At 43.7% G+C, this 25,872-nt stretch overlaps 1 protein-coding gene across 2 annotated transcripts in view; it reads right to left on the bottom strand.

Annotated features, from left to right (window-relative positions):
- The window catches only part of LOC124799294 (glycerophosphocholine phosphodiesterase GPCPD1-like), an 84,444-nt gene that overhangs the window by 42,572 nt on the left and 16,000 nt on the right, over positions 1-25,872 (bottom strand). For both annotated transcript variants that reach the window (XM_047262877.1, XM_047262876.1), the window contains exons 5-9: positions 19,102-19,239; positions 18,878-18,988; positions 18,166-18,331; positions 8,551-8,692; positions 8,167-8,392 (exon numbers count right to left, since the gene is read on the bottom strand). In XM_047262877.1, the coding sequence (XP_047118833.1) occupies positions 8,167-8,392; positions 8,551-8,692; positions 18,166-18,331; positions 18,878-18,988; positions 19,102-19,239 (783 nt within the window). The remainder of the gene's footprint in view (positions 1-8,166; positions 8,393-8,550; positions 8,693-18,165; positions 18,332-18,877; positions 18,989-19,101; positions 19,240-25,872) is intronic.

Below are 25,872 nucleotides of genomic sequence, written 5' to 3'. Positions count from 1 at the left end.
CACATCTGACATTAATATGCCTTCTGCCTATGAGGAGCAAGAGTCCTCTGCCTATGAGGAGCAAGAGTCCTCTGCCTGGTCTCCAGGATGGGGAGTAAGAAGTGCATGTCCATGCTCATGCCAGTTCTGCCCCTATGGGCATGTCTTCACGTATTGTGAACTGTTTGTACTCTGAATGAATGCATCCGACACCATGGGCATGTCAACCATCAGAATGTTGCAAAGGAGACAGCACCTTGGTGCTCTTCTCCCAGAGGAGGGAGGAGCACAGTAATCCACACATTATTACACCTCCACTGCTATGGCTGCATAGTGCACCTCATTCCAGTAGGGCACTGTTCGGCAGCTCCAGGAACTCCACCAGAGCCCACTGACTGGATGGCGCCTCAGTTGCTTTTGGAAGGAAGACAGCAGCTGCTGGCATGCAAATACCCTTTATACTGCTTACACTGCCTCTGGTTGGTCTGTCTTGTACAAGTTACCAAACTATTATGTTCCGTCTTTGTTACGCTGTCAATGCTGTCATGTCATGACTCAAATAAAGGTTGTTTGTTTCTTATAACCACATTTCTTATTGTGTTCAGAGTTAGAACAAAGCCCACAAATCATGCTACACATGTAAAGTACTGCACGTTGTTAATGCAGGAAATAAAACACAATATTCTCTATCATTGCAAATGAGGCACAGTATGGCCTAAAGTGCTACATTAATTCACAACATTACTTCACACTCAGCATTGGCCAGTCAGAAGCACACAAGCCATATTGTAGCTACTGCTGCAGAACTCAAAAGACTGGTAAGTAGTGCACTGAGTCAGCAACGAGAACCAATGGAGACCAATTACATTTGAAAACATCGGTAACGCTAGGTGTTACATTGCTAATGTCTCCGAGTGGCTCACACATCAACTGATGCCACACAGCATACGTCCTTCAAAGCAGAGCCTATTACTTTCACACCTTACAGTAGACTCTAAAGATCTATGGCCCCCATTGTCTTCCAATACAGCCAGTGGTGATTTTTGTTTGTACGGAAATCTAATGGGCAATGTGTAAACAAGAATCTATGCAGTACTGACATACCAAAAGATAAATTGTTTACCTTCTCAAACTCATCAGTGAACATATTTCTTGAAAATAAGACAGGAGGAATGAAGATTATGGTATACAGTTCTGTTGTGGTCAGGGGCAAGACAAGCTGTGAATGAATAAAGATACGGCAATAAACTGGCCATAGCCTTTTTAGTGTATCTACTGCAGTATTTACCATTAATGAGGTGACTATACGAAGTCTAAATGTGGGCAACTAATTGATGGTGGTGGTGGTTGTTGGGATGTTTAAGGGGGACTAAACAGCTAAGGTCATCAGTCCCCCATTCCAAAAACAAGCGAGACAAAGTCGCAGAGCAGTAAAACCCCAAGGGGAAGGAGACTCCCCCCCCCCCCCCTCCCAGGTGCTAAAGAACACAAATTAGGCAACGAACACTACAGAAAAGAAGAGTACAGACGAACACCAGACCGAAAGATATAGAAGAAAAGAAGATGGCCGGAGACCGGTTGTCTGACCACGACAACAAAAAAGGGAAAGAGTCAACCATGTGATGAGACACCAAAACAGCAACAAATATGGAGAGACGCGAGGACAAAAGACACAGAAACGGAAAAGTGCAGGACCCCCTAAATGGATCCATAAAAAGGACTAGCACGGATAAAATGTAAAACATTGTCAGCCATGGAGGCATCGTCGCATAAAATCAAAGGCAACGTGCCCGGGAAATTAAAAGACTGCCGAAGGGTGCGCAGTCGGGGACACTCCAATAAAATGTGGGCGACCGTCAGCCGGGACCCACACCGACACAGGGGGGGATCCTCCTGACGCAAAAGATGGCCGTGCGTCAGGTATGTATGGCCGATGCGGAGCCGACACAGGATAACAGAGTCCCTGCGAGAAGACCGCAGGGAGGAGCACCACACATCGGTCGTCTCCTTGACAGCCCGCAGTTTATTAGGCATTGTCAAGCCTCGCCACTCAGCAGACCACATCCTAAGCACCTTACGGCGCAACACCAGCTGCTGATCGGGAGCCGTGAGGCCGATCTCCAAAGCTGGGGCGTCGAGCGCCCCTTTGGCCAGCCTGTCAACACGTTCGTTCCCCGGGATGCCAACATGACCTGGCGTCCAAACCAAGACCACCGAACGTCCAGAATGGGCAATGGCGGAAACAGACTCCTGAATAGAGGACACCAGAGGAGAAGAGGGATAGCAGCGGTCGATGGCCTGAAGGCTGCTCAGGGAGTCACTGCAAATGACGATGGACCTACCTGAGCAGAAACGCATATGCTCAAGAGCGCGCAAGATGGCCACCAGCTCTGCAGTAAAGATACTGCAGCCAGCCGGCAAGGAGCGTTGCTCAACATGGGCAGCGTGAGCAAAAGCGTAGGCAGTGCGACCATCAACCAGGGAACCATCAGTGTAGACAGGCTCACAGCCCGGAAATGATTCGAGGAGCGCAAGAAAACGGCGATGGAGGGCCACAGGCGGAACCGAGTCCTTAGGTCCCTGTGCCAAATCCAGACGGACGGACGACCGGGACAAACACCAGGGAGGCGTAGGTGTACGGACCTGGAAGGGAGGCAGAAGAGGGAATGACCCCAGTTCTGACAGCAGGGACTGGACACGGACAGCTACGGAAAGCCCAGACCTAGGTCGCCGTTCGGGCAGATGGAGAACCATGGCAGGGAAAAGCAGGCGACGATTGGGATGGTCTGGCGAGCAATGCACGTGGACAGCATAGTCGGCGAGCAGTCGATGGTGGCGAATCCGCAGCGGGGGAACCCCGGCCTCCACCAGTAGACTATCTACGGGGCTGGTACGAAAAGCGCCAGTTGCAAGCCGAACCCCACAGTGGTGTATGGGGTCTAACAACTTCAACACTGAGGGTGATGCAGACCCATAGGCCAGGCACCCATAATCAAGCCGGGACTGCACAAGGGCTCTGTACAATCGCAGCAGCGTGCAGCGATCTGCACCCCAAGACGTGTGGCTAAGGCAGCGGAGGGCGTTGAGGTGCCGCCAGCATTTTTGCTTCAGCTGAGTAACATGAGGAACCCATGTGAGCCGGGCATCAAACACGAGTCCCAAGAAGCGGCAAGTGTCCACCACTTCAAGCAGGTGGCCGTCGAGGTAAAGTTCAGGATGAGGGTGGACCGTTCGACGCCTGCAGAAGTGCATAACTCGAGTCTTGACTGCAGAGAACTGAAAACCATGAGTCAGAGCCCATGATGCTGCCTTGTGAACAGCGACTTGCAGCCTGCGGTCGGCGACTCCCGTAGTTGTGGAGCTAAATGAGATGCAGAAGTCGTCGGCATACAAAGAAGGAGACACCGACGACCCCACTGCTGCAGCCAGACCATTAATGGCCACTAGAAATAACGAGACGCTCAACACTGAGCCCTGCGGGACCCCATTTTCCTGTATATAAGATGAACTAGAGGTGGCACCGACTTGCACCCGGAAAGAGCGGCGCAATAAAAAGGTTTAAAGAAAAGCCGGGAGCCGACCACGAAGACCCCACTCATGCAACGTGGCGAGGATGTGATGCCGCCATGTGGTGTCATACGCCTTCTGCAGATCGAAAAATACAGCAACGAGATGCTGACATTGGGCAAAGGCCGTACGGACTGCAGATTCCAGCCGCACCAAATTGTCCGTGGCAGACCGGCCCCGACGGAAGCCACCCTGGGATGGAGCGAGGAGACCGCGCGACTCAAGGACCCAACACAAACGCCGCCCCACCATACGTTCGAGCAATTTGCACAAAACGTTGGTGAGGGTAATGGGACGATAGCTGTCCACAGCCAGTGGGTCCGCACCGGGCTTCAAGATGGGGACAATAACACCCTCTCGCCATTGCGACGGGAACACGCCTTCGCTCCAAATGCGATTAAATATCGCGAGAATGTGTCTCTGGCAGTCCCTGGAGAGATGCTTCAGCATCTGCGCGTGGATGCAGTCTGGGCCTGGTGCTGTATCAGGGCAATCGGCGAGGGCAGCGAGGAATTCCCTCTCGCTGAAAGGAGCATTGTATGTTTCAGAACGACGCGTGTGGAATGAGAACGGCGTCCGCTCGGCTCGCTCCTTTAGAGAGCGAAAGGCGGGGGGATAGGATGCAGTCGCAGAGCTCTGAGCAAAGTGCGCGGCAAGCCGTTCAGCAATGGCGGCAGCGTCCGTGCAGACAGCGCCGTCCAAGGAGAGCCCAGGGACACCCATAGGGGTCTGGTATCCGTAAATCCGCCGGATCTGGGACCACACGAGCGAGGGGGAGACATGGGAGCCCAAGGATGAGACATACCTCTCCCAGCACTCCTGCTTACGCCGTGCAATAAGACGACGGGCGAAGGCACGAGCCTCTTAAAGGTGATGAGGGTCTCAAGAGACGGGTGCCACCTATGACGCTGGAGAGCCCGCCGACGGTCGCGAATAGCCTCAGCAACCTCCGGCGACCACCAGGGTACAGCCCTCCTCCGAGGGTGGCCAGAAGAACGGGGTATGGCAGCCTCGGCCGCTGAAATGATGGACGTGGTTAAAACACGCACCACCTCGTCAATGTCACCCTGTGGGGAGACTCAATGGTTGCAGCGGAAGTAAAAGCTGGCCAGTCAGCCCTGTGGAGAGCCCAGCGGGGCAAGCGCCCAGAAGAATGACACTGGGGCAGTGACAAATAGATGGGAAAATGGTCACTACCACACAGGTCAGGATGCACTCTCCAGTGGAGGGATGGGACAAGTCCAGGGCTGCAAATAGAGAGATCGATGACCGAGAACGAGCCATGGGCCACACTGAAATGCGTGGGAGCACCGGTGTTCAAGAGGCTAAGGTCGAGCTGAGCCAACACATGCTCCACGGCCCGACCGCCGTCATCGGAGACAGTCCCACCCCATAGAGGGTTGTGGGCATTGAAATCGCCCAGCAGCAAAAAAGGTGGCGGCAGTTGGGCTATCAGAGCAGCCAGGACATGCTGCGCGACAGCACCATCAGGTGGAAGGTAAATACTGCAGACGGTAATAGCCTGTGGCGTCCACACCCGAACAGCGACAGCCTCTAAAGCTGTTTGTAGAGGTACAAACTCGCTGTGAAGAGAGTTAAGGACATATATGCAGACGCCACCAGACACCCTTTCATAAGCTGCCCGGTTCTTAAAATAACCCCGATAGCCACGGAGGGCGGGTGTTCGCATTGCTGGAAACCAAGTTTCCTGCAGAGCAATGCAAAGGAAAGGATGACGGCTGATAAGTTGGCGGAGCTCAGCTAGATGGTGGAAGAAACCGCTGCAGTTCCACTGGAGGATGGTATTAGCCATGGATGGGAAAGGCGTGAAGGGATTGGGGAGGCAGATTACGCCTCCGGGGCCCCTGCTGCTACTGAGTCACCACCTGGACAACAGCTATCTATTGCATCCGAGGGACTGGCGAGATCCATGTCCTCAGTGGACGCCAGAATCTCCACCTCATCCTCAGACGCAGAGCTTGTAGGAAGCGGTGGAATGGGTGCCACCGCAATGTCGGTAGCCTTGGGGAGTTTCTTCTTCTTCTGCTTCTCACACTGCGCCTTGGGTGGTTCAGGCTGGGAGGGCGTCACTGGGTCAGTCTCAGGGACAGACGATGACCGTGTGTCCCGACGACCAGGGACTGGCGGTTGTTTGAGCCACTTGTGGCTGTCGGCTTTGGAACCGGTCGGAACGTGCGAAGGGAGGTCCCCAAGGGACCCCTTCCTTACGAGAGTAGCCGAAGAAGTCTTACGCTTCTCCAGCTGGGAAGGGGGGACTGATGTCCCCGATGGTTGGGGGGGTGTTGCTCCTGAAGTAGATGGAGCAGGAGCAACAGGAGGTTTAGTGCCCCCCGCCATCAAGGGGGCAGGTGTGGGAATTCGACTCTGAGAGCTGACTGGAGTGGATGGAATTGTAGAAGGAGTGACAGTTGCGGCATAAGAAGCTGTCATGCGCACTGGATGAAGCCGATCATATTTCCGCTTCGCCTCAGTGTACGTCAGGCGGTCGAGAGTCTTGATTTCCATGATCTTCCGCTCCTTCTGCAGAATCGGACAGTCTGGCGAGCAAGGCGGATGGTGCGCACCACAGTTCACACAGATTGGAGGCGGCGCACAGGGATGATCAGGATGGGAAGGTCGACCGCAATCGCGACAGACGAGGTCGGAAGCACAGCGTGAAGACATGTGGCCGAACTTCCAACACTTGAAGCACCGCATCGGGGGAGGGATATACGGCTTGACATCACAACGGTACACCATCACCTTGACCTTCTCAGGTAACGTGTCACCCTCGAAGGCCAAGATGAAGGCACCGGTGGCAACTTGACGATCCCTCGGACCCCGGTGGACGCGCTGGACGAAATGGACACCTCGGCGCTCCAAGTTGGCGTGCAGCTCGTCATCGGACTGTAAAAGGAGATCGCGGTGAAAAATAATTCCCTGGACCATATTTAAGCTGTTATGTGGGGTGATAGTAACAGACACATCCCCCAACTTCGTACAAGCCAGCAAGGCTCGTGACTAGGCAGAGGATGCCGTTTTTATCAACACCGATCCAGACCGCATCTTGGACAGGCCCTCCACCTCCCCGAACTTGTCCTCTAAATGTTCGACAAAGAACTGAGGCTTCACAGACACAAATGAGTCCCCGTCAGCTCTGGTACAGACGAGATACCGGGGCGAGTATCTTTCGCTCTCATTCACAGCCTTTCGTTCCTCCCATGGTGTGGCCAGGGAGGGGAACGATTTGGGGTCATACACATTAGCCTTAAAGTGAGCTTTGGAACGCTTAGAGACTGCTGACGGCTGGCCGCCAGCGAGAGATGATGTACCACGCTTCATTGTGGGTCATCCGCCCTGATGCCACCTACTCCGACCAAGGGCCCTCCCCACGGGCGCCACCCAGCCACAACAAAGGCCACCTGGCAGGATGGCCATTGCCGGGAGTCCCGATGCCCCAGGGCGATGGGCATCTACTCCTTGGCATACGTGGGGAGTTAACGGCGCAGGCATCAGTAGAGCGATCCCTGTGTTGTCAGGGGGCTACAACCAAGAGGGTACATGGCGGCCCCACCACAACGGACTGGCTACCGTGCTGGATCTTAGGTGCAAAAATGGCCAAGGTCGTCGTCGCAGTTAAAAGAAACACTGCAGAGTGCAGCATGGTAATCGCCCAAGAGATCGAAAACGAGCGGGACACCATTGCAACGACGAGAAAGACGGCTAAAGGTCTAATTGCACGACGGATACAATGCACCATGTAAGGCGCCCTTCCCCAAGTGGCTCGCTCTTCGGAATAATTTAGAAAGATGGAGGTCAAACCCGAGAGGGGACCATCACATAAGGCCAAAACATTTGAGACTCCTTTTAGTCGCCTCTTACGACAGGCAGGAATATGGCAACTAATTGACTTTTAACCCATTTTCTTCCTAATTTAAGGAAAACATCTTAACCATTGCACTATACTGTTCAGTGCTTCATACTAGGAGGAAAACACAGTTGTAGAATGGTACTAAGTCATTTCTAAAATGGTATTAATAGTGCAAAGACTTGCTGTGAAAAATTCAACACTATAAAAGGAAATTATGCCAGAATTACAAGTACTCAAAATAATACTTTTGTGTCTTCACTGTCAGGGTGAATATATTTTCAAAAAATCCTTCTATGCTTAAACAGGACAGGTTCACAATGCAGATGTAACCAGTAACTCACATTTCAATCTATATTTGACAGTAGCTGTATTTTCACAAACAACTCCATCATTATTAATCCTAAGTGTATTGGTAGCTTGATGAAAATAATTAACTGTATAAAATGAGGTGCTGTTAGTAAGCATGGAATAAAGTACATGCAGACAGAGGAAGGAGGCTGTTTTAAACATACTAGAGTTGTATTTACAAAAATGAAATAAAAATTTTCTGGAACTGATTACTGAATCTCACAGTACATGCAAAGAATCTACTAAACAGCTCTTTCATTACATTACACTAACTTAACCAAATATAAATGTATGGTTAAATAATAAAAATTCAGAACACCTTAGTTACATAAGGTATAACTCTGATAACATCAAACTGCCTGAACTACATGATCCTCGAATGTCGATTAAATTTCGTCTACCTTTAGCATACGGAGCTGCTCCAATGTAAGATCTTTGACTGGTAACTGAAGCATATCATGCTGTTCCAAATGCTTCTTCTTTTTCATTGCAATACAGACATGGAAGTCATGGTAGATTACTGGAACACCATCTTTTGTTAACTGGACATCAAATTCAACAAAATCAGCTCCATGTGATGCAGCAGTCTTCAGTGATGCTATTGTATTCTCACGGATATCAGCACAGCTGTAGCAAAAAGGCAATACAAATGATATGATTGTGTCATCTCCATATCTCTCTCTCTCTCTCTCTCTCTCTCTCTCTCTCTCTCACACACACACACACACACACACACACACACACACACACACACACAGTGTGAAGGACTATTACCAATGACTTACGTCTGCATTTCTAATTTAAATGATGTTCCAAGTCCTCGATGACCAACATCCAAGCCTAACCACGACTTCTTCCAGAAACGAGAGTATGAAACACTCATGTTACAGTCATACTGCTTGATTGGTTCTACAACGAGGAAGTCAACTGGAAAAAAAAAGGAACATAATATGTTACTCTTTATAAGGAGCCTAAACAATGTTCTTGACTATAATCTAATAATAATAACAACAACACATTTTTGGTAAATAGTACATTATTCCATACTGAAAGCAAACGGCAATGTCCCCTGAATACTTTACACTATCTCCATAAATACAACTGCCAGGCAAAGTTTACAGGATAATGTCTCAATGACAAGGAAGTTTCAAGCAATCAGCCACAAGCGCAAACGGAGTTGTATGGGGAAGCAAATATGCCACCGTCACCTTCAAGAATCCATCAAAGCAGTTTAAGAAACCACAGACAAAAATTTCAAATGGATGGGTATTTACTGTAACACAAATGCTGACTACAGAATTACATCTAGTGAACTGATCTCTGGCTTAAAAAGTTGTCTCTCCTGGTAATCATGAACATGCAACACTGAATAGTCTTCTGTTTATAAACACATTTTGCATGCACAGTCCCTGTGTATCATTAAATCATACCACGTAATATACAATGATTGTAATATTTGTGCTTCAGAGAGGGGAATCTCCATTTCAAAAGCTGTCATGTTCCAGCTTTATTTTCTGAGTTAAGGGCTCTTAAAAGGTCCTCTAACACTGTTCTTGTCCAACTTTCCTATCAATGCGGAATTTCCTTCTACCTTGATGAAGTCTACTAGAAGCAGTACCATTGACATATACATTCTTGAAGGTAATAACAAGATGACTCAATACCTTCTTTCTAAAGAGTTCCTCTGTGCAGATTTTGTTGCAACTGAATCATAAGCGCTCTCAAAATCAATGAATCCCAGACAAAGTGGTAATTCATGCTAATCATTTCATTATATGATTTTGCTCACAACTTGCAAATAATTAACTGTGCTATGTCAACTTCTAGGCCAGCATGGTCCTCTGCCTGATTAAAATTCAGTGTTTTTTCTATGGCATTGGTAGTAAGGTTAGTGAATATCTTTTATATTATAGGAGGAGACAAGTACATCTTGTCTCTCTCTCCTTCCTTGAGAAGCAGAACAATTACAATATTGTTCCAGTTTTGGGGAATTATCTTCCAACACAGTCATTCTCTAAAAGATTTTTGCAAGTGCCTTTTGTATTACTTTTCCTCTAGTTTTAATCATTTCTGCTGTTGCACCATTTCCAGATGAATGCCCTCTCTTCATGCCTCAAATGGTTTTATCACCTCATCTGGAACTACTTCCAGAATGTCATTACTTTCATTATTAACTGTGTGTTCTAGTCATGTCCTGAAATATACAATTCCTTAAAAGAACTTTAAAGTTCGCATAGAGAGTTCCCTCTGGTGTTAATTAATGTGAGGTCTGTCATCTTAACATATGAAATATTATCTCCATGCATTCTGTGTTTATTTCCTTCACACATGTATTGTTTTAATTTGTTTCTTTTGCCAAATTTTCACTGTTTTTCTCCCACTCTCTTGAAGACATTCCTGAGTTTTGTTTACTTCAGCATATCCTACCCTTTTCCTATAATTTGCGTTCAATGAATTCGAAAGTAAAGTTCTATGTACTGACTTGGCAGAAAATCCTAAGAAATTTTGGTCTTATGTCAAAGCGGTAGGTGGATCAAAACAAAATGTCCAGACACTCTGTGACCAAAATGGTACTGAAACAGAGGATGACAGACTAAAGGCCGAAATAATAAATGTCTTTTACCAAAGCTGTTTCACAGAGGAAGACTGCACTGTAGTTCCTTCTCTAGATTGTCGCACAGATGACAAAATGGTAGATATCGAAATAGACGACAGAGGGACAGAGAAACAATTAAAATCACTCAAAAGAGGAAAGGCCGCTGGACCTGATGGGATACCAGTTCGATTTTACACAGAGTACCCGAAGGAACTTGCCCCCCTTCTTGCAGTGATGTACCGTAGGTCTCTAGAAGAGCGTAGCGTTCCAAAGGATTGGAAAAGGGCACAGGTCATCCCCGTTTTCAAGAACGGACGTCGAACAGATGTGCAGAACTATAGACCTATATCTCTAACGTCGATTAGTTGTAGAATTGGAACACGTATTATGTTCGAGTATAACGACTTTTCTGGAGACTAGAAATCTACTCTGTAGGAATCAGCATGGGTTTCGAAAAAGACGGTCGTGTGAAACCCAGCTCGCACTATTCATTCACGAGACTCAGAGGGCCATAGACACGGGTTCACAGGTAGAAGCCGTGTTTCTTGAATTCCGCAAGGCGTTCAATACAGTTCCCCACAGTCGTTTAATGAACAAAGTAAGAGCATATGGACTATCAGACCAATTGTGTGATTGGATTGAGGAATTCCTAGATAACAGAACGCAGCATGTCATTCTCAATGGAGAGAAGTCTTCCGAAGTAAGAGTGATTTCAGGTGTGCCGCAGGGGAGTGTCATAGGACCGTTGCTATTCACAATATACATAAATGACCTGGTGGATGACATCGGAAGTTCACTGAGGCTTTTTGCAGATGATGCTGTGGTGTATCGAGAGGTTGTAACAATGGAAAATTGTTCTGAAATGCAGGAGGATCTGCAGCGAATTGACGCATGGTGCAGGGAATGGCAATTGAATCTCAATGTAGACAAGTGTAATGTGCTGCGAATACATAGAAAGATAGCTACAAAATAGCAGGTCAGCAACTGGAAGCAGTTAATTCCATACATTGTCTGGGAGTAGGCATTAGGAGTGATTTAAAATGGAATGATCATATAAAGTTGATCGTCAGTAAAGCAGATGCCAGACTGAGATTCATTGGAAGAGTCCTAAAGAAATGCAATCTGAAAACAAAGGAAGTAGGTTACAGTATACTTGTTCGCCCACTGCTTGAATACTGCTCAGCAGTGTGGGATCCGTACCAGATAGGGTTGATAGAAGAGATAGAGAAGATCCAACAGAGAGCAGCGCGTTTCGTTACAGGATCATTTAGTAATCGCGAAGCGTTACGGAGATGATAGATAAACTCCTGTGGAAGACTCTGCAGGAGAGACGCTCAGTAGCTCGGTACGGGCTTTTGTTGAAGTTTCGAGAACATACCTTCACCGAAGAGTCAAGCAGTATATTGCTCCCTCCTACGTATATCTCACGAAGAGACCATGAGGATAAAATCAGAGAGATTAGAGCCCACACAGAAGCATACTGATAATCCTTCTTTCCACGAACAATACGAGACTGGAATAGAAGGGAGAACCAATAGAGGTACTCAAGGTACCCTCCGCCACACACCGTCAGGTGGCTTGCGAAGTATGGATGTACATGTAGAAACTCTTGCCTTCTCTTTATAGTTACTGGCTTTTATTTGAGATTTTCTTTTCTTTTGTCATCTTCATACCTGCCATATATTTTCCTCTTTGTTAATACCATTGCTAAATGATACTTACTCCTGTAGAAAAAATGCATGATTATGATCTTGGAAGCTTGGTGTGCGAATGTATGTGAAATGCCAAGAATGTAGGGATTTCAAAAGAACACATCAGTTACATTTTGCACGAAGAATTGCACACAAAAGCTTTGGGCAATACAGGTGTATCGATGAACAAAATTATATTACAAACCAATAGTCAATGGACTCTCAGACCAATACAGGCAGTTAAAGTTCTTTTCTTACAGAGTTTACAAAAATACCATCAAACTTCTGTCCAATTTCACTGTTGCCAGCATTTCATGAAAATTTTATGAAATGTTATATACAAGCAGCTTCTTAACCATCTGGCTACAAATATATTGCCACAATCACAATTTGGATTCCCAAAATGCTCCTATATTGAAAAGGTTATTTACACACAGAAGCAGACTACGCTTGATTTATTAAGACAAGAAACTGGAAGCTACTGGTATAGTCTGTGATATATCAAAGGCATTAACTGGTTAAATTGTAATATCCTTTCAAGTAAATTTGAATATTATAGTGTAACAGGAAATGTTGTGTAATGGTTCTAATCTCATCTCTTTGGTAGGAACGAAGAGCTGTCAATAGGAAAGAGACTTGTATTAAGCTATTAATCATCATGCAACTGTGAACTAATGAAATGTGGTGTCTCACAATGTTTCATCGTAGGACCTTTACTTTTTCTTGTTATGTGTTAATTACCTTTCATTACTAACATTACCAAATGCCACATTTCTTTTGTTTGCAGATGTTACAAACATTGCAATAAATAACAAATCAAGTGTAGTTTAGAAAGATCAAATAATGAAACTTTCATGGACACTGTTAAATGGTTCCTACACTCTTCTTTGTTACCTAACTTTGAAAAGACACACTATGCACAGTTCAGAACTTTTAAGATGTTTCCCCCCAGTATATGTCTAAAATATGATCACAAGCAGGTAAACAGCAGCTCGCCATTATCAATACAAAAATCTAAGCAGTGATGTCATTAGCGAGGATGATCAAGCTACTGATGTTTGGAATGAGAAAGTGAAGTCTGTTAATTGGCTATCTTCAAAAAGGTACAACAACGGCTGGGAATATTATTCTGACTTTAGAAGGCAGTTCTGGTTTACAGAAGAAAGAAAATCAGAAAATCAGCTTTTGCCAAGACAACACACCAGCCCACAAAAAGTCTTCGCAGTGAGAACAATGGGCAGCCTGAGCTATAAAGTGTTAGAACATAGGCCCTATTCCCCAGATGTCTCCCTCAGACTACTATATCTTACAAAAACTGAAAATCTTCCTTGTTAGCCACAGTTTTTCATCTCACCAGGAAGCAATTGCAACTGTAGGTGATGATGATGATGTGATGATGAATATGTGGATGAGATTTACAAACTAATTAGGGGAATACTGTGATTACTGTTAAAACTGGTGAGCACAACAATCCTACTGGCTTATCAAAATAAGGATACACTGATGTGTGGGTGGGTGGGTGGGTGGGTGGGTGAGTGTGTGTGTGTGTGTGTGTGTGTGTGTGTGTGTGTGTGTGTGTGTGTGTGTGTGTGTGGGGGGGGGGGGGGGGGTAGCTGTGATATGATAAAAGAAAGGTGGCAGTTAGACTGAAGTTTTGGGGGAAGGGTGGAGTGTAGGTGAGGACAGTCGTCAGACCTACGGATAATGAATGCTTGGTATCAAAGATCCAAAAGAAGATAGCACATACAGAAAGTCCCACAGAACAATAGCCAATATGCAACAGATGTTTCCCTTACCCCCTCCCCTACCCACAGATTTATAAATTACCCCTTTCCCAGGCAAAAAAAAAAAAAAAAACAACTTACGTGATTATTATGAGCAGATGTCAATTCAAACCACAACCTATTTTTGATTGGTGTGGACAAGACAAAGTTGTTACTTGCAAAGTAAAAATTGAAATACACTGACAAAAAAATCTCAACACCTAAATTAATTAATGTAGAGTAATGAAATTTCAGGAATACATTTGTCTACGTAACACATGTAAGTGATTCACATAGCAAGACCACAGGTTAATGTAAGTGTGAGATAAGTCATTGAAAATGTGAAATGCTGTTACAGTAATAACCGGTGAAACTGCCAAAATGTTGGATGCAAGGATACAAACCTGTATGAATTGTGTTGTACAAGTGCTGGGTGACAGTTTTTAGGATGGAATTCCAAGCCTGTTGCATTTGGTCAGTCAAAACAGGGACGGGTAATGCTGTTTGTGGATGACACTGGAGTTGCCATCTGATGATGTCCTACGTGTTGAAGTGGAGACATCCGGTGATCGAGCAGTCCAAGGAAACATGTCAACACACTGTACAGCATGTTGGGTTACAACAGCAGTATGTGGGTGAGTGTTATCATGCTGGAAAACACCTTCTGTAGTGCTGTTCATTAATAGCACCACAACAGATTGAATCACCAGACTGACGTACACATTTGCAGTCAGGGTGCTCCTGCTGTCATGTGAAATCACACCCCAGACCATAACTCCAGGAATAGGTCTTATGTATAGCGCACACACACAGATTGGGTGCAGGTCCTCAACTGGCCGCCTCCTAAATGAAACACAGCCATCACTGGCATCGAGACGGAGCCATCTTTCACCACTGAAAGCAACAGACACCCACCCTGCCCTCTAATGCGCTCTCGCTTGACACCACTGAAGTCGCAAATGGTGGAGGTTTAGGATCAGTGGAATGCATGCTAAATGCACACTACAGGCCGCCTGGCTCAGAGCTGTCCTTGAACTAACCAATTTGTAACAGTTCGCTGTGTCACTGTGGTGCCAACTGCTTCTTGAATTGCTACTGCAGATGCAGTACGATGTGACACAGCCATATGCCGAACATAATGGTTTTCCCTCTGATAGTGCCACGTGGCCGTCTACTGTACATTATCATGACCATCGCTGCCGCAATCACGTATAGTGGCCACTTCCCCGCCAAGCCCTTCTGCAACATTGCAGAAGGAACATCCAGCTTCTTGTATGCCTATTACACGGTCTCACTCAAACTCAGCGAGGCATTGAGTGTATTCTCGGCTAACATCATTTCACTATATCCAATCTCAATGGTAACTCACACTCACAACCTGATTTGCATCCTCATAGTGGCACAACCAGCGCCACTCTTATGTGACTGGTGCAAAGTTTGAACAGACAATCTTTCAGAGGTAGAAACAAACCTACCAACTTCCGTTTATGTTGCAAAACTCCTCCTTGGTGTTGTGATTTTTTTTTTCCATCAGCATGGTTCACAACTACAAGGAAAACTACAAAGAAAGTGAAGGTACTTTCAAAACACAATAATGTCATAGTATGAATATCAATAAAAATCAAGGAAGCAGCCTTAAGAACTTTAAAAGAGTCTGCTGGGAAAGTAGAGTGTGAGATAGTTAAGAAGGAAGGGATCACAAGGATAAGATGGAACCAATGTCAAATAATACACATGTATGAACGATAATCATTTGAGGGGGAACTTCAGATCCAACAACTAAAAAAAGCTTCTTCTTCATTATTATGTACAAGACCTATATGAATCGAACTTGTATAGACAAGTATAATGAAGTGGAAAAAGAAGAATGTGACAGGGCCGGGTGTACCCCAAACATCACAAAAGCAGAAGCTGAGAAATCCATAGCAGATCTCAGGAAAGGAAAGCAGTGGGCAGTTATTGCATACCACACGATTTGTGAAAGTTTTTAGGAGAAAATGTAATAGAGAGATTGTCTTTGCCCATAAACGTTGTTTTCTTAAGCTACCTGAACAAACGAAAGCTATGTGAAGTAGTGCTATGATTTATGGTGTTGTATTAGTACAGTACAATACAGTACAGGAGTGGCATGAGTTTACCATTGATAAAATACTCAAAAAGGTTTCACTAATGCTTTTAAAACTATCAACTATGGATATAAATATATTATCACACAACATCTATTCATTCTAAGGCTACATCAGGTGGACAACAGGCTCTAAACAATTAGAACTATAAAGCTGCCCATATCATTCAATTATCAACTTAGGTAAATGTCTTTAAAATGGCAACAAAGCAAATTGCTATCAAGTAAGTAATATTGAGCTCTGCACTTTAGATCATAATATGGATCCAAACAATGTGTCAGAACAATTCTGCTAAATGAAAAATATAAAAAGTTACTTTTAATGTAACACTTATCTTCTTGCTAATATCATCCTACATTGCGTAATTTTGAATCTTCCACATATGTTCTATGCCAAAAATAAAAAAGAGACAATAAGATGTCTTAGTGAAAATATAAACACTTGTAAATTAACATACTTGAAGTTTCATGTTACCTTTTAATCAGAAGGCTGTTGCAGGCAGCAACTGTTATATTCACTTGTAAATAATAGATTTCAGCTATCAGTTGTCCTTTTAAATTTTATTGGCAGATCTAGAATTCACCTAGAAACTAGCCATTCTCAATGCACTATCATTTTTGATCAATGCATGTAATACCTGTTGGTCGGGCTTCATCCACAGTTCATTGAATACTGGTTGGTATTGGTAGTATTCAATGAACTGTGGATGAAGCCTGACCAACAGGTATAACATGCATTGATCAACAATGATAGTGCATTGAGAATGGCTGGTTTCTAGCTGAAATCTAGCTCTGCCAATAAAATTTAACAAGAATACTTGAAGTTTACTTCTTTCATCCAAAAACCGTTGAAACTGCAACTCTTAAGCTGCACTTTTTTGTATACGATTCGCGGGCATATAATTTTTGCACTTCCTGTTGATCTCATTTTTGAGACATTTGTATTCCTTTTTGCCTGCTTCATTTACTGCATTTTTATATTTTCTCCTTTCATCAATTAAATTCAATATTTCTTCTGTTACCCATGGATTTCTACTAGCCCTCATCTTTTTACCTACTTGATCCTCTGCTGCCTTCACTACTTCATCCCTCAGAGCTACCCATTCTTCTTCTACTGTATTTCTTTCCCCCATTCCTGTCAATTGTTCCCTTATGCTCTCCCTGAAACTCTCTACAACCTCTGGTTTAGTCAGTTTATCCAGGTCCCATCTCCTTAAATTCCCACCTTTTTGCAGTTTCTTCAGTTTTAATCTACAGTTCATAACCAATAGATTGTGGTCAGAGTCCACATCTGCCCCTGGAAACGTCTTACAATTTAAAACCTGGTTCCTAAATCTCTGTCTTACCATTATATACCTACTATGTTTCCTTCTCTCCCTTTTCCTACTCTTGAATTCCAGTCACCCATGACTTAAATTTTCGTCTCCCTTCACTAACTGAATAATTTCTTTTATCTCATCATACATTTCATCAATTTCTTCATCATCTGCAGAGCTAGTTGGCATATAAACTTGTACTACTGTAGTAGGTGTGGGCTTCGTTTCTATCTTGGCCACAATAATGCGTTCACTACGCTGTTTGTAGTAGCTTACCCGCACTCCTATTTTTTTTATTCATTATTGCGGTTGCACCTACGGTACAGCCATCTGTATCGCTAAGGCACGCAAGCCTCCCCACCAACAGCAAGGTCCATGGTTCACGGGAGGGGGGGATGGGATAGGGGTGAGGGAGTAACAAAACTGATTAGAAAGACAGGTCTAGGACACCAAACTATAAAGGGACACAACAAGCTCAACATATTCCGAGCTTTTCATCTTGATAAGCTGGCAAAATAGTCACAGATATACAATGTGAAACTGATTTTCTAATTTCTCACAGATATGGTATCAGGCTAAGCTACAGGGCCGAATAATTCAAATTTGTTTATGAAATCTGAAGACTCTTGAGTCTGCCATTTAACAAAAGTTGCAGACCGAAAATAAGTGCCACTAATCTATGTACAGATCTGATGTTGACAGTAACACTTTCATTTGTGGGAAGAAACAGTTGCTTATACATTAGTAAGGGTTTAAAAAATTACAATAAGTGTACAAGATAGCCATACTACTGCAGTAGCTTACCATTGGTGAATGTACTATCTGTTATCCACCACTTTAACTATTAGTCAATATGTTCTACTTTCATGTTGTCAGCAACAACAATTTTACATTAATGATAACACAAACCTTTTAATTCACCAACTGGGCGCCGATTAGCATCAGTTAGTGGAACAACAGCACGCCCTTCGCTTCTCAACAAAACATTTGGCAGAATGTAACCAAATCCTATATGCATTGGTGGTTCTCCATCGACGGACAATGACATGTGAGCAAAAACATCTACCAAGTATGCCTGAAAATAATTTACATGCTCATTCATAAGGACATGGCAACAGAAAAATGAACAGATCATAATGGAACAAAACTCGAAATACTGTGAAACAGCTAACACCTCAAAAAAATGCATGACCACAGCAAATGTGTATTGCAAACTGACTGAACTTTTTCCTTGTCAGATCAACTGTAAATTGCGTAGGTATATTTCAGATCAGAATTTAATTACTTTATGAGTGAATAATTTCACCACACATTAACACTACACGTTAAGTTGTAATATGTGCAAATATGCTACCTACATCTGTTACAACAACCTAAAGTCCCTCAAACTTTAAACTGGATGAAAAGCCACAATAACTTACAGTAAAAATGATACACAGAAAAATTTCATGATATTCATAGAAAAATGCAGACCACAGGATTGAACCAACAGAGGTACAACACCATGTGGCCACGTCAGAAGGGGTTCAAGGTGAGATTATAGCAAGAGCAAGAGATCCAATGTCTAGTATTAGTGCAAACAAATGTCATACACAAATAACATTAGGTAACTGATATTTACCACATCTTTTGGATTGTGAACGTTTATGCTAAAAACTACAAATTCTTCAGGATTGTATGCTCGTCCAAACTGCTCCTGGAGCTTGAATTCATATTCAGTTTCATTCATAACCTGCAAAACAACAAAAATACATCAGGTTAAATTATCGGTCGCACCGTTGTAAAATTGGACTTGAGAGAGACAAATCATTTCCATTATGTAACTTATAAGCGACTGCTACTAACAGCAACTTCTGTAATTGGCCATATGTTATCCTGGCCATTCTCATGTGTATCCATACTCTCATCAAGACTGTCACTGAATGATGCGGAATTTGCGACTGGTGGCATTGAAATGATTACAGGTGTGATTTTGATGTAAGCCTGAAACAAAATACATTTTCATGAAAGTATGGAAAAAACACAACACACATGCCCATGTGCTGTAATATCATCAACATATTACATGCATTTAGGAGTACACCACTGCCACATGGAGAAAAACACTTACATAACAGTAATCTGACATCCATGAATGCAATGTTAATTTAAACAAACACTTTGAGTAACTAGTCCATCTATCACCCAGAAAGTCAGGAACACTCTCACCACAGGGAAATCAAGAAGAAATACCCAGTTGATGCAGGTGATAAACAGTGAGATGTCTGCAAAGACAATGAGAAGTGGGTATATTTTCTGGCAATTGCTATTCTTGATAAAGACCATAAAATTAATTTTATCTGTAATAATTATTCAGACGAAGAAACCGACATATGAGGATAAAATTTAACAATCATATTAATGGTTTCATAAAAACTACACAAATAACATTAATCAGAGCTATGTATACAACTTAAATAAGTGTCTTACAGCAGGAGAACACCACAGCTTTACAACAGAATTAAAATAATTAATGAATACAATATGTGAAATAAGTGTGTTTGCCTTCCTAGTCTTATGGCTTCCTGTAGCCCTCGTGTGGTTTTTTTTTTTTTTTTAATCAAGACATGACGACATTAAAAACACAAATGACAGTTTAAAATTGTGTGGTTAAGCAAGAGAGAGAGAAACAATACAGTAATTATGGCACAGTCACAAAAGAAAGCACAACGATCTTGTGCAGCAGAGCAAGCAGGTAAGGACCAATGAGATCTTCATTAGGAAATCTCAAGAATGGATGTAATAAGCAATACATGAGAGACACACCAATGTAAAAAGGTTTCTCTCAACTGAATCATTTCAAATGTCAAAGTAACAAAATTCATGCAACTTTGAGGCCAAACTAGCACTTAGAATAATATAAAAACTATGACTGTAAAGTAAAACACGGTAATTAACATAAGACGAACCAATAAAAGAATCAAGAAAAGTAATATCAAGAGTGACTATTGGCATTACTTCCTCAACCATTTTGAAATAATATATAGTAAAAAGACCACAGCAACCTAAGTTGAGAAAAGTAAGTACAGTTTGATGACTGCAGCTGCAATCTTTGAAGTTTATATACTGTAGCTCACAAGATAATGGCCACAGGAACATAATATTACATAACACGTCGTCAAAGACAAGTGTTGCATGTATGGAGAGCTGACCCTGACACCAAATAGGAACTGAGCGAGTTTATTGTCCTAGAGGCAGAATACACTTTTAGTGTACCATCTTTTTTGTAAGTTAATTATCAATATTTTAATGCATCCCATTTCAACAAATGTAATTGTTGCACTATGAACTGTAACTATCTACCTCATTCTCGCTCGCCATAAACTTGTGGGGACTCTGTCAGTGACAGCAGCTGCCACAGAGAGGAAACAGACTGGCTATCGACAGTGGCCTGGTCTGGAATGTCTGAGGAACTATGATTCAGTGTCCTTTATGACTGCCGTGAAATTGGACATGTATTCATCCTATGTCAATTATGGAACAAAATGCACACTACACGTTAATTGTGTTGTTACTACATATTACCATTATCCTATTCCCAGGCGAAATCCACACTGGTGACCTGCTATGACTGTGTATGGGTTACTTGAAAGCTTCTATGTTACTAGTTTGAATGCTGTGTGTTGACAATGGAGCCATCTTGCCATTGTCGAGCACCAAATTCCAACGAAAAGACAGTGAGTTTCAGACGGAGGCATTTAATGCTTCACAGCAAAATATGAGGTATGTAAAAAAAGATTCCGGAACTTTATCCACAAAATTTTTCTATGCCTACCTTTTACATACAGTGCGTGGTCTCCTTCAAAATACTCTCCTCCACAATTGATGCACCACTCCCAACACTGCTTCAACTTTCGGAAGCAGTCTTGACGTGCCTCTCCCTGGACCACACAGAGAGCTGTCAGTAAATTTTCTTTTATCTAGTCTATCGTTGCAAATATTTGTTCTTTCAACGGGGATTCCAACTTTGGAATGGGGGGAGGGAGTCCGCAGAGGCCAGCTATGGAGAGTACGGAGGATGATGCAGCACGGAGATTTCATTTTTTGTGCAATGTCGTGCAGTACTGGGGATGAAAGTGCAGGTGTGTTATCACTGCAAAATTTGTCGGTCTGCTCAGCCACTTCAGTGAACAAGCTGACACAATCTGTGATATTATTCTGGCATCCCCAGACAGTAATAAATACAACGCCGTGAAGTACGCACTATTTCAACGCCTTTTACAGACTCTGGAGGAACAATTAAAACTAGTCATCTATGATGGACGCCTGGAGAACAAGATGCCTTCTCAACTTTGGGGTCAATTATATACACTGGTGGACATTGAATTCACAGCTGATCACACACTTTGGACTCTGTGGATTGTCCAGCTTCCGCCTCACGTGCAATTGGTCACTGTTTCACATGAACATGAATCACTGAAAGGCAAATTAATACTGGCAGACAGGATTTTCAATGTTTTGTAATATCGTCAATGCATTAATGCCACAGATAATAATGTCTCTGACCAGGACTCACAGCAGCTATGTCACGCCAATCGCTTGGGTGCAGGCAAACCAAATGGACCACACTCTACCAACACTGAGCACGGCATCAACTCTGCTCGAGGGGAAGGTGACCTTCAGCCAAACACAACATACCAACCGTCAACTACATCTTACGAATTGATATTCTTGTACAGGGATGCCTTTGCTGGTTTCATATGCAGCTCGACCACTGTCAGGCCACTGTGTGATTACCCAAAAGCTAAGTGTGATCCGCAATAAGCACACCAGACACAGCGAGAATTCATGTCACCCCACCTTGCAATGTATCAACGAAACATCTTGCACACCACCTCTTCAACAGAGCGGCTGACCCTGCATCTTTGACAACTTACATAGACAATATTTTCTCACTGACATGGGTTCGGATGCGAATAACTCCTCTCTCTCTGCACTATCTCCACTGACAAGCAACATACCTGTCATCCAGCTCTGTGCCACAAATGACTCCTCTATTACTGTCTACAGATGCGAATCTTGTACCAAAGATCTCGGTTTCAGGGTGTTGTTTCCATGGAACTTTCTCATTGCAGGCATCAATGAACTGGTTCTCAGGGCTGACTTCCTCCAACAATTCCCTCTATCACCATATTTAGCTTGTGGCGCACTACAACATCAAGACAGTGGTTGCTCCATTCCAGGTGTCATCAGATACAGGCCACCGCCACCATGTCAGCCTTCTACTACCTCTCTCTTGAAAGGCATGCAGTATAATGCCATGAGTGACCAACATCAATGATAACTGCATGTAAAGTGTCACATGACTGGCCAACTCCAATAATGTTACTTCGGGACAAGGTTAGAGTCGTTATGCCTGCAGGATGAAATTGGAAACATACAATGAGTCATTGGGTGGTGTAGGATGAACACACTACCACACATCACAACTTGGTAACACACCACCATCTGGCCTTCACCCTGAAACAACAATCCACCTGTCTGCTCCTACAGACTCCAATGTAGCATCTCAACTTGAACACTGTTCAACAGGGACACCTACCAGTGCAGCAAACATGACAACAATCCTTTTACATATAACCCAGATTAGTAATGTTCATTCCTGTTTATGTTCTGTCTGCATTGATTCAGTGTGTTACTATGCCCAATACACAGCTGCTACAACATTTTACACAGCGCTGTAGACAACAGGACGGTCCACAACATTGCCATCGCCCAGCGTCCTCCCACTCACCACAGACTGCGTCAGTTACTGGATTACTAACAGACAAGCTCTATACAACCAAAATGGCCGCTAACTACTAAAAGCTAGAATTATGTGACCTGATAGTTCATGGGTGTCCCCTATCAAATAGGTGTATAGGAAAGATGGTACAATTAGGATATGTGGAGACTGCATAGCCTTGAATCCCCACACAATCTTTGATAGCTACCCACTATCCAAACATTCAAGACTTCATTTTCTGTGCCTCAGTTACAAAAAAAGCATACCTGCAGATACTGATGGGTGAGGAGGGCATTCAAAGGATGTCAATCATCATGCCCTTCAGTTTATATGAATTTTTGTACATGCCTTACGACATCAAGAATGCAGTCCAGACCTGGCAATGATTTATATCATAATACCCTGTTTAAGCTGCCTTTCTGCTATGCAAATTTGATCAACATTCTAATTTTCTCCCCTTCACGAGAAGAGCACAAGCTGCATGTCAAACATTTCTCAATGTACTTACTGACAACTGGTTATCGTCAACGACGACAAGTGACAACTTTGTCAGCCCGAATTAGTCTTCCTCAACCACCTGGTCAACACTGCTGGATTCCATCCTACACCACAATGTACTGAGTTTATTAAGCAACTACACTGACAATAAGACTTCCACAAACTACATCATTTTCTCGGCATGATTAACTTTTATCACTGACACCTCCCTAACGGTGTTGCCATACAGACACCTTTCACAGAATTTATATCTGGCAAGAACATGATCAGTAAGCACAAACTGGAGTGTATCTCACATATGTAACATAGCTTTGACAAGATTAAACACTGTCCCACACATGCCACGACTTTAGTACCCACTACCTAATGCTCATTAACAATTGCAATGGATACACGTGACTTTCCCCTCAGAGCAATTCTGCAGGAAAAAGTAGTAGGCATAAAAGAAGCTACTTCATTTTTTCTTGTAAACTGATAGATTCTCAGCACAAGTGGTCCATTCACAGTTGTGAATTGTTGGAGGTGTATGAGGCAGTCTGTCCGTTTAAAGATGATGTTGAGGGCAGACCTGTCATCATTTACACAGACAACAAACATTAGGTGGACTTGATACAAAACCCTTCGAAAGATTCCCGCCCTCAATGATTCTGTCACCTAGATTATCAGTGTAATTCACAACTGATGTCAGACATCTCCACAGAGTGGACAATGTCTTTGCAGAGTATCTGTTGAGAATAAATGCCCTCTCCACAGGCAGACAATAACAAATTAGCAGAGGCAAAGCTGCGAGACTGACAAATTACGGAGCTCCTTCGTGACTCTACAACCAACTTACATATAGAAGGAAGTCCTATCCCTGGATCCACCATGCAAGTACCATAGGATGTTTCGCAAAATGAAAATTGACCTCTCGTGCCCACATCAATGAGGAAGATCATAATCGACCAACTTCACAATCGTCACATCTTGGCACACACCAGCTGATGCGACTTGTCACAGGCCAATTTGTATGGCCTAATGACGAAAAGAATTGCCGAGACTGGGCACATACATGCACAGCCTGCCAGAGCAGCAAAGTTGTTGACCAAATTCCCAATTTGTTACACCCTGGCATACATCCATCAACACAACTCATCATTGTCTGGTTCATACGGTCTAACATCGAAAAGAATCGCCGAGATTGGACATGTACGTGTACAGCCTGCCAGCACAGAAAAGTGGGTCATCCTGCACAATTGCCACTCAATAATTCTGATATTCCAAAAGTTCCATTTCAACATCTCCATATTGGCCTGGTAGGACCTCTTCTTAAGTATGAAGACAATCGTTAAATACTCTCCGTCCGTCATCATCTCTCTGATGCGCTGGGAGGAAGCCGTTCCCCTCAAGAACATTATGACAGAGGTGACAGCAAGAACATTTGTCAACACAAGGATATCATGTTTCATCTGCCCAATCTCTACAATCACTGTCCAAGAATGACAGTCTGAATTGGTCCCATTAATGAACTATCTCTGTGGTATATGATGTTACTGCAAAACAGTCTTTTGTCCCTAAAGCAACAGCCTTGTGGAACAAAGGCTCTGTACACTTAAAGCTGCCCTCATCTGTCTTGGCAGTTTGTGGACAGACCTTGGTGCTATTAGGTCCATGCACATCCCACAAAGACAATCTCCATGCCTCCCTCACAGATATCCTCTACACTGAGTCACTCACACTGCCTGTAGGCTTCATTCTCCTAGTACCACGACAAAGACTTCAGAACTCCTCACTCTTGTCACACGAGCCAGACAACACATCACACAGCTCAGGAGAACACCTTGACAGGTGCACAGTTCTCCAAAAATCTCTGTTGGTAGCAAATGAGCAGACTGTGACTACGTCATGCTCCAGGATGACACTATCTTCCCCACACTACAAACACCTTACACCAGCCTCCAAAGTTATCAGATGAGGTACCAAAATTTTCAACATATTGCTTCATCGTAAGCCTACCACTGTGGTGGTCGACTGCTTAAAACTAACTTGGACCTTATGCGACATCACCCAAACCGATGACACACAAACTAGCCTGACTGATGCACTTTGTCTAAGCCCTTAATAGCCCGATAACACGTCACCTCGCTCAAACACTGAAAACACTTTCGAGTTTCAACTAGAAGTGCAGCACTTTCTGCTGGATGACATCCAGGTCAAAATAGTCAACAATTTCCTCGTGACTGAGTAGCGGCATGAGGTACATCAAATTGAGAACAGATTTGTCATCCGAAATTTCTTTTGTAGTTACAAAAAGCCAAGAGACATGGACACAGCTACAATCACATCATGACTCTCACTTTAAGGCTTCCTTGCCA

Source organism: Schistocerca piceifrons, chromosome 5, assembly GCF_021461385.2.
Source record: "Schistocerca piceifrons isolate TAMUIC-IGC-003096 chromosome 5, iqSchPice1.1, whole genome shotgun sequence".
In the NCBI taxonomy this organism is placed as follows: Eukaryota; Metazoa; Arthropoda; class Insecta; order Orthoptera; family Acrididae; genus Schistocerca; species Schistocerca piceifrons.
This window is presented reverse-complemented; position numbering and strand designations above follow the sequence as displayed.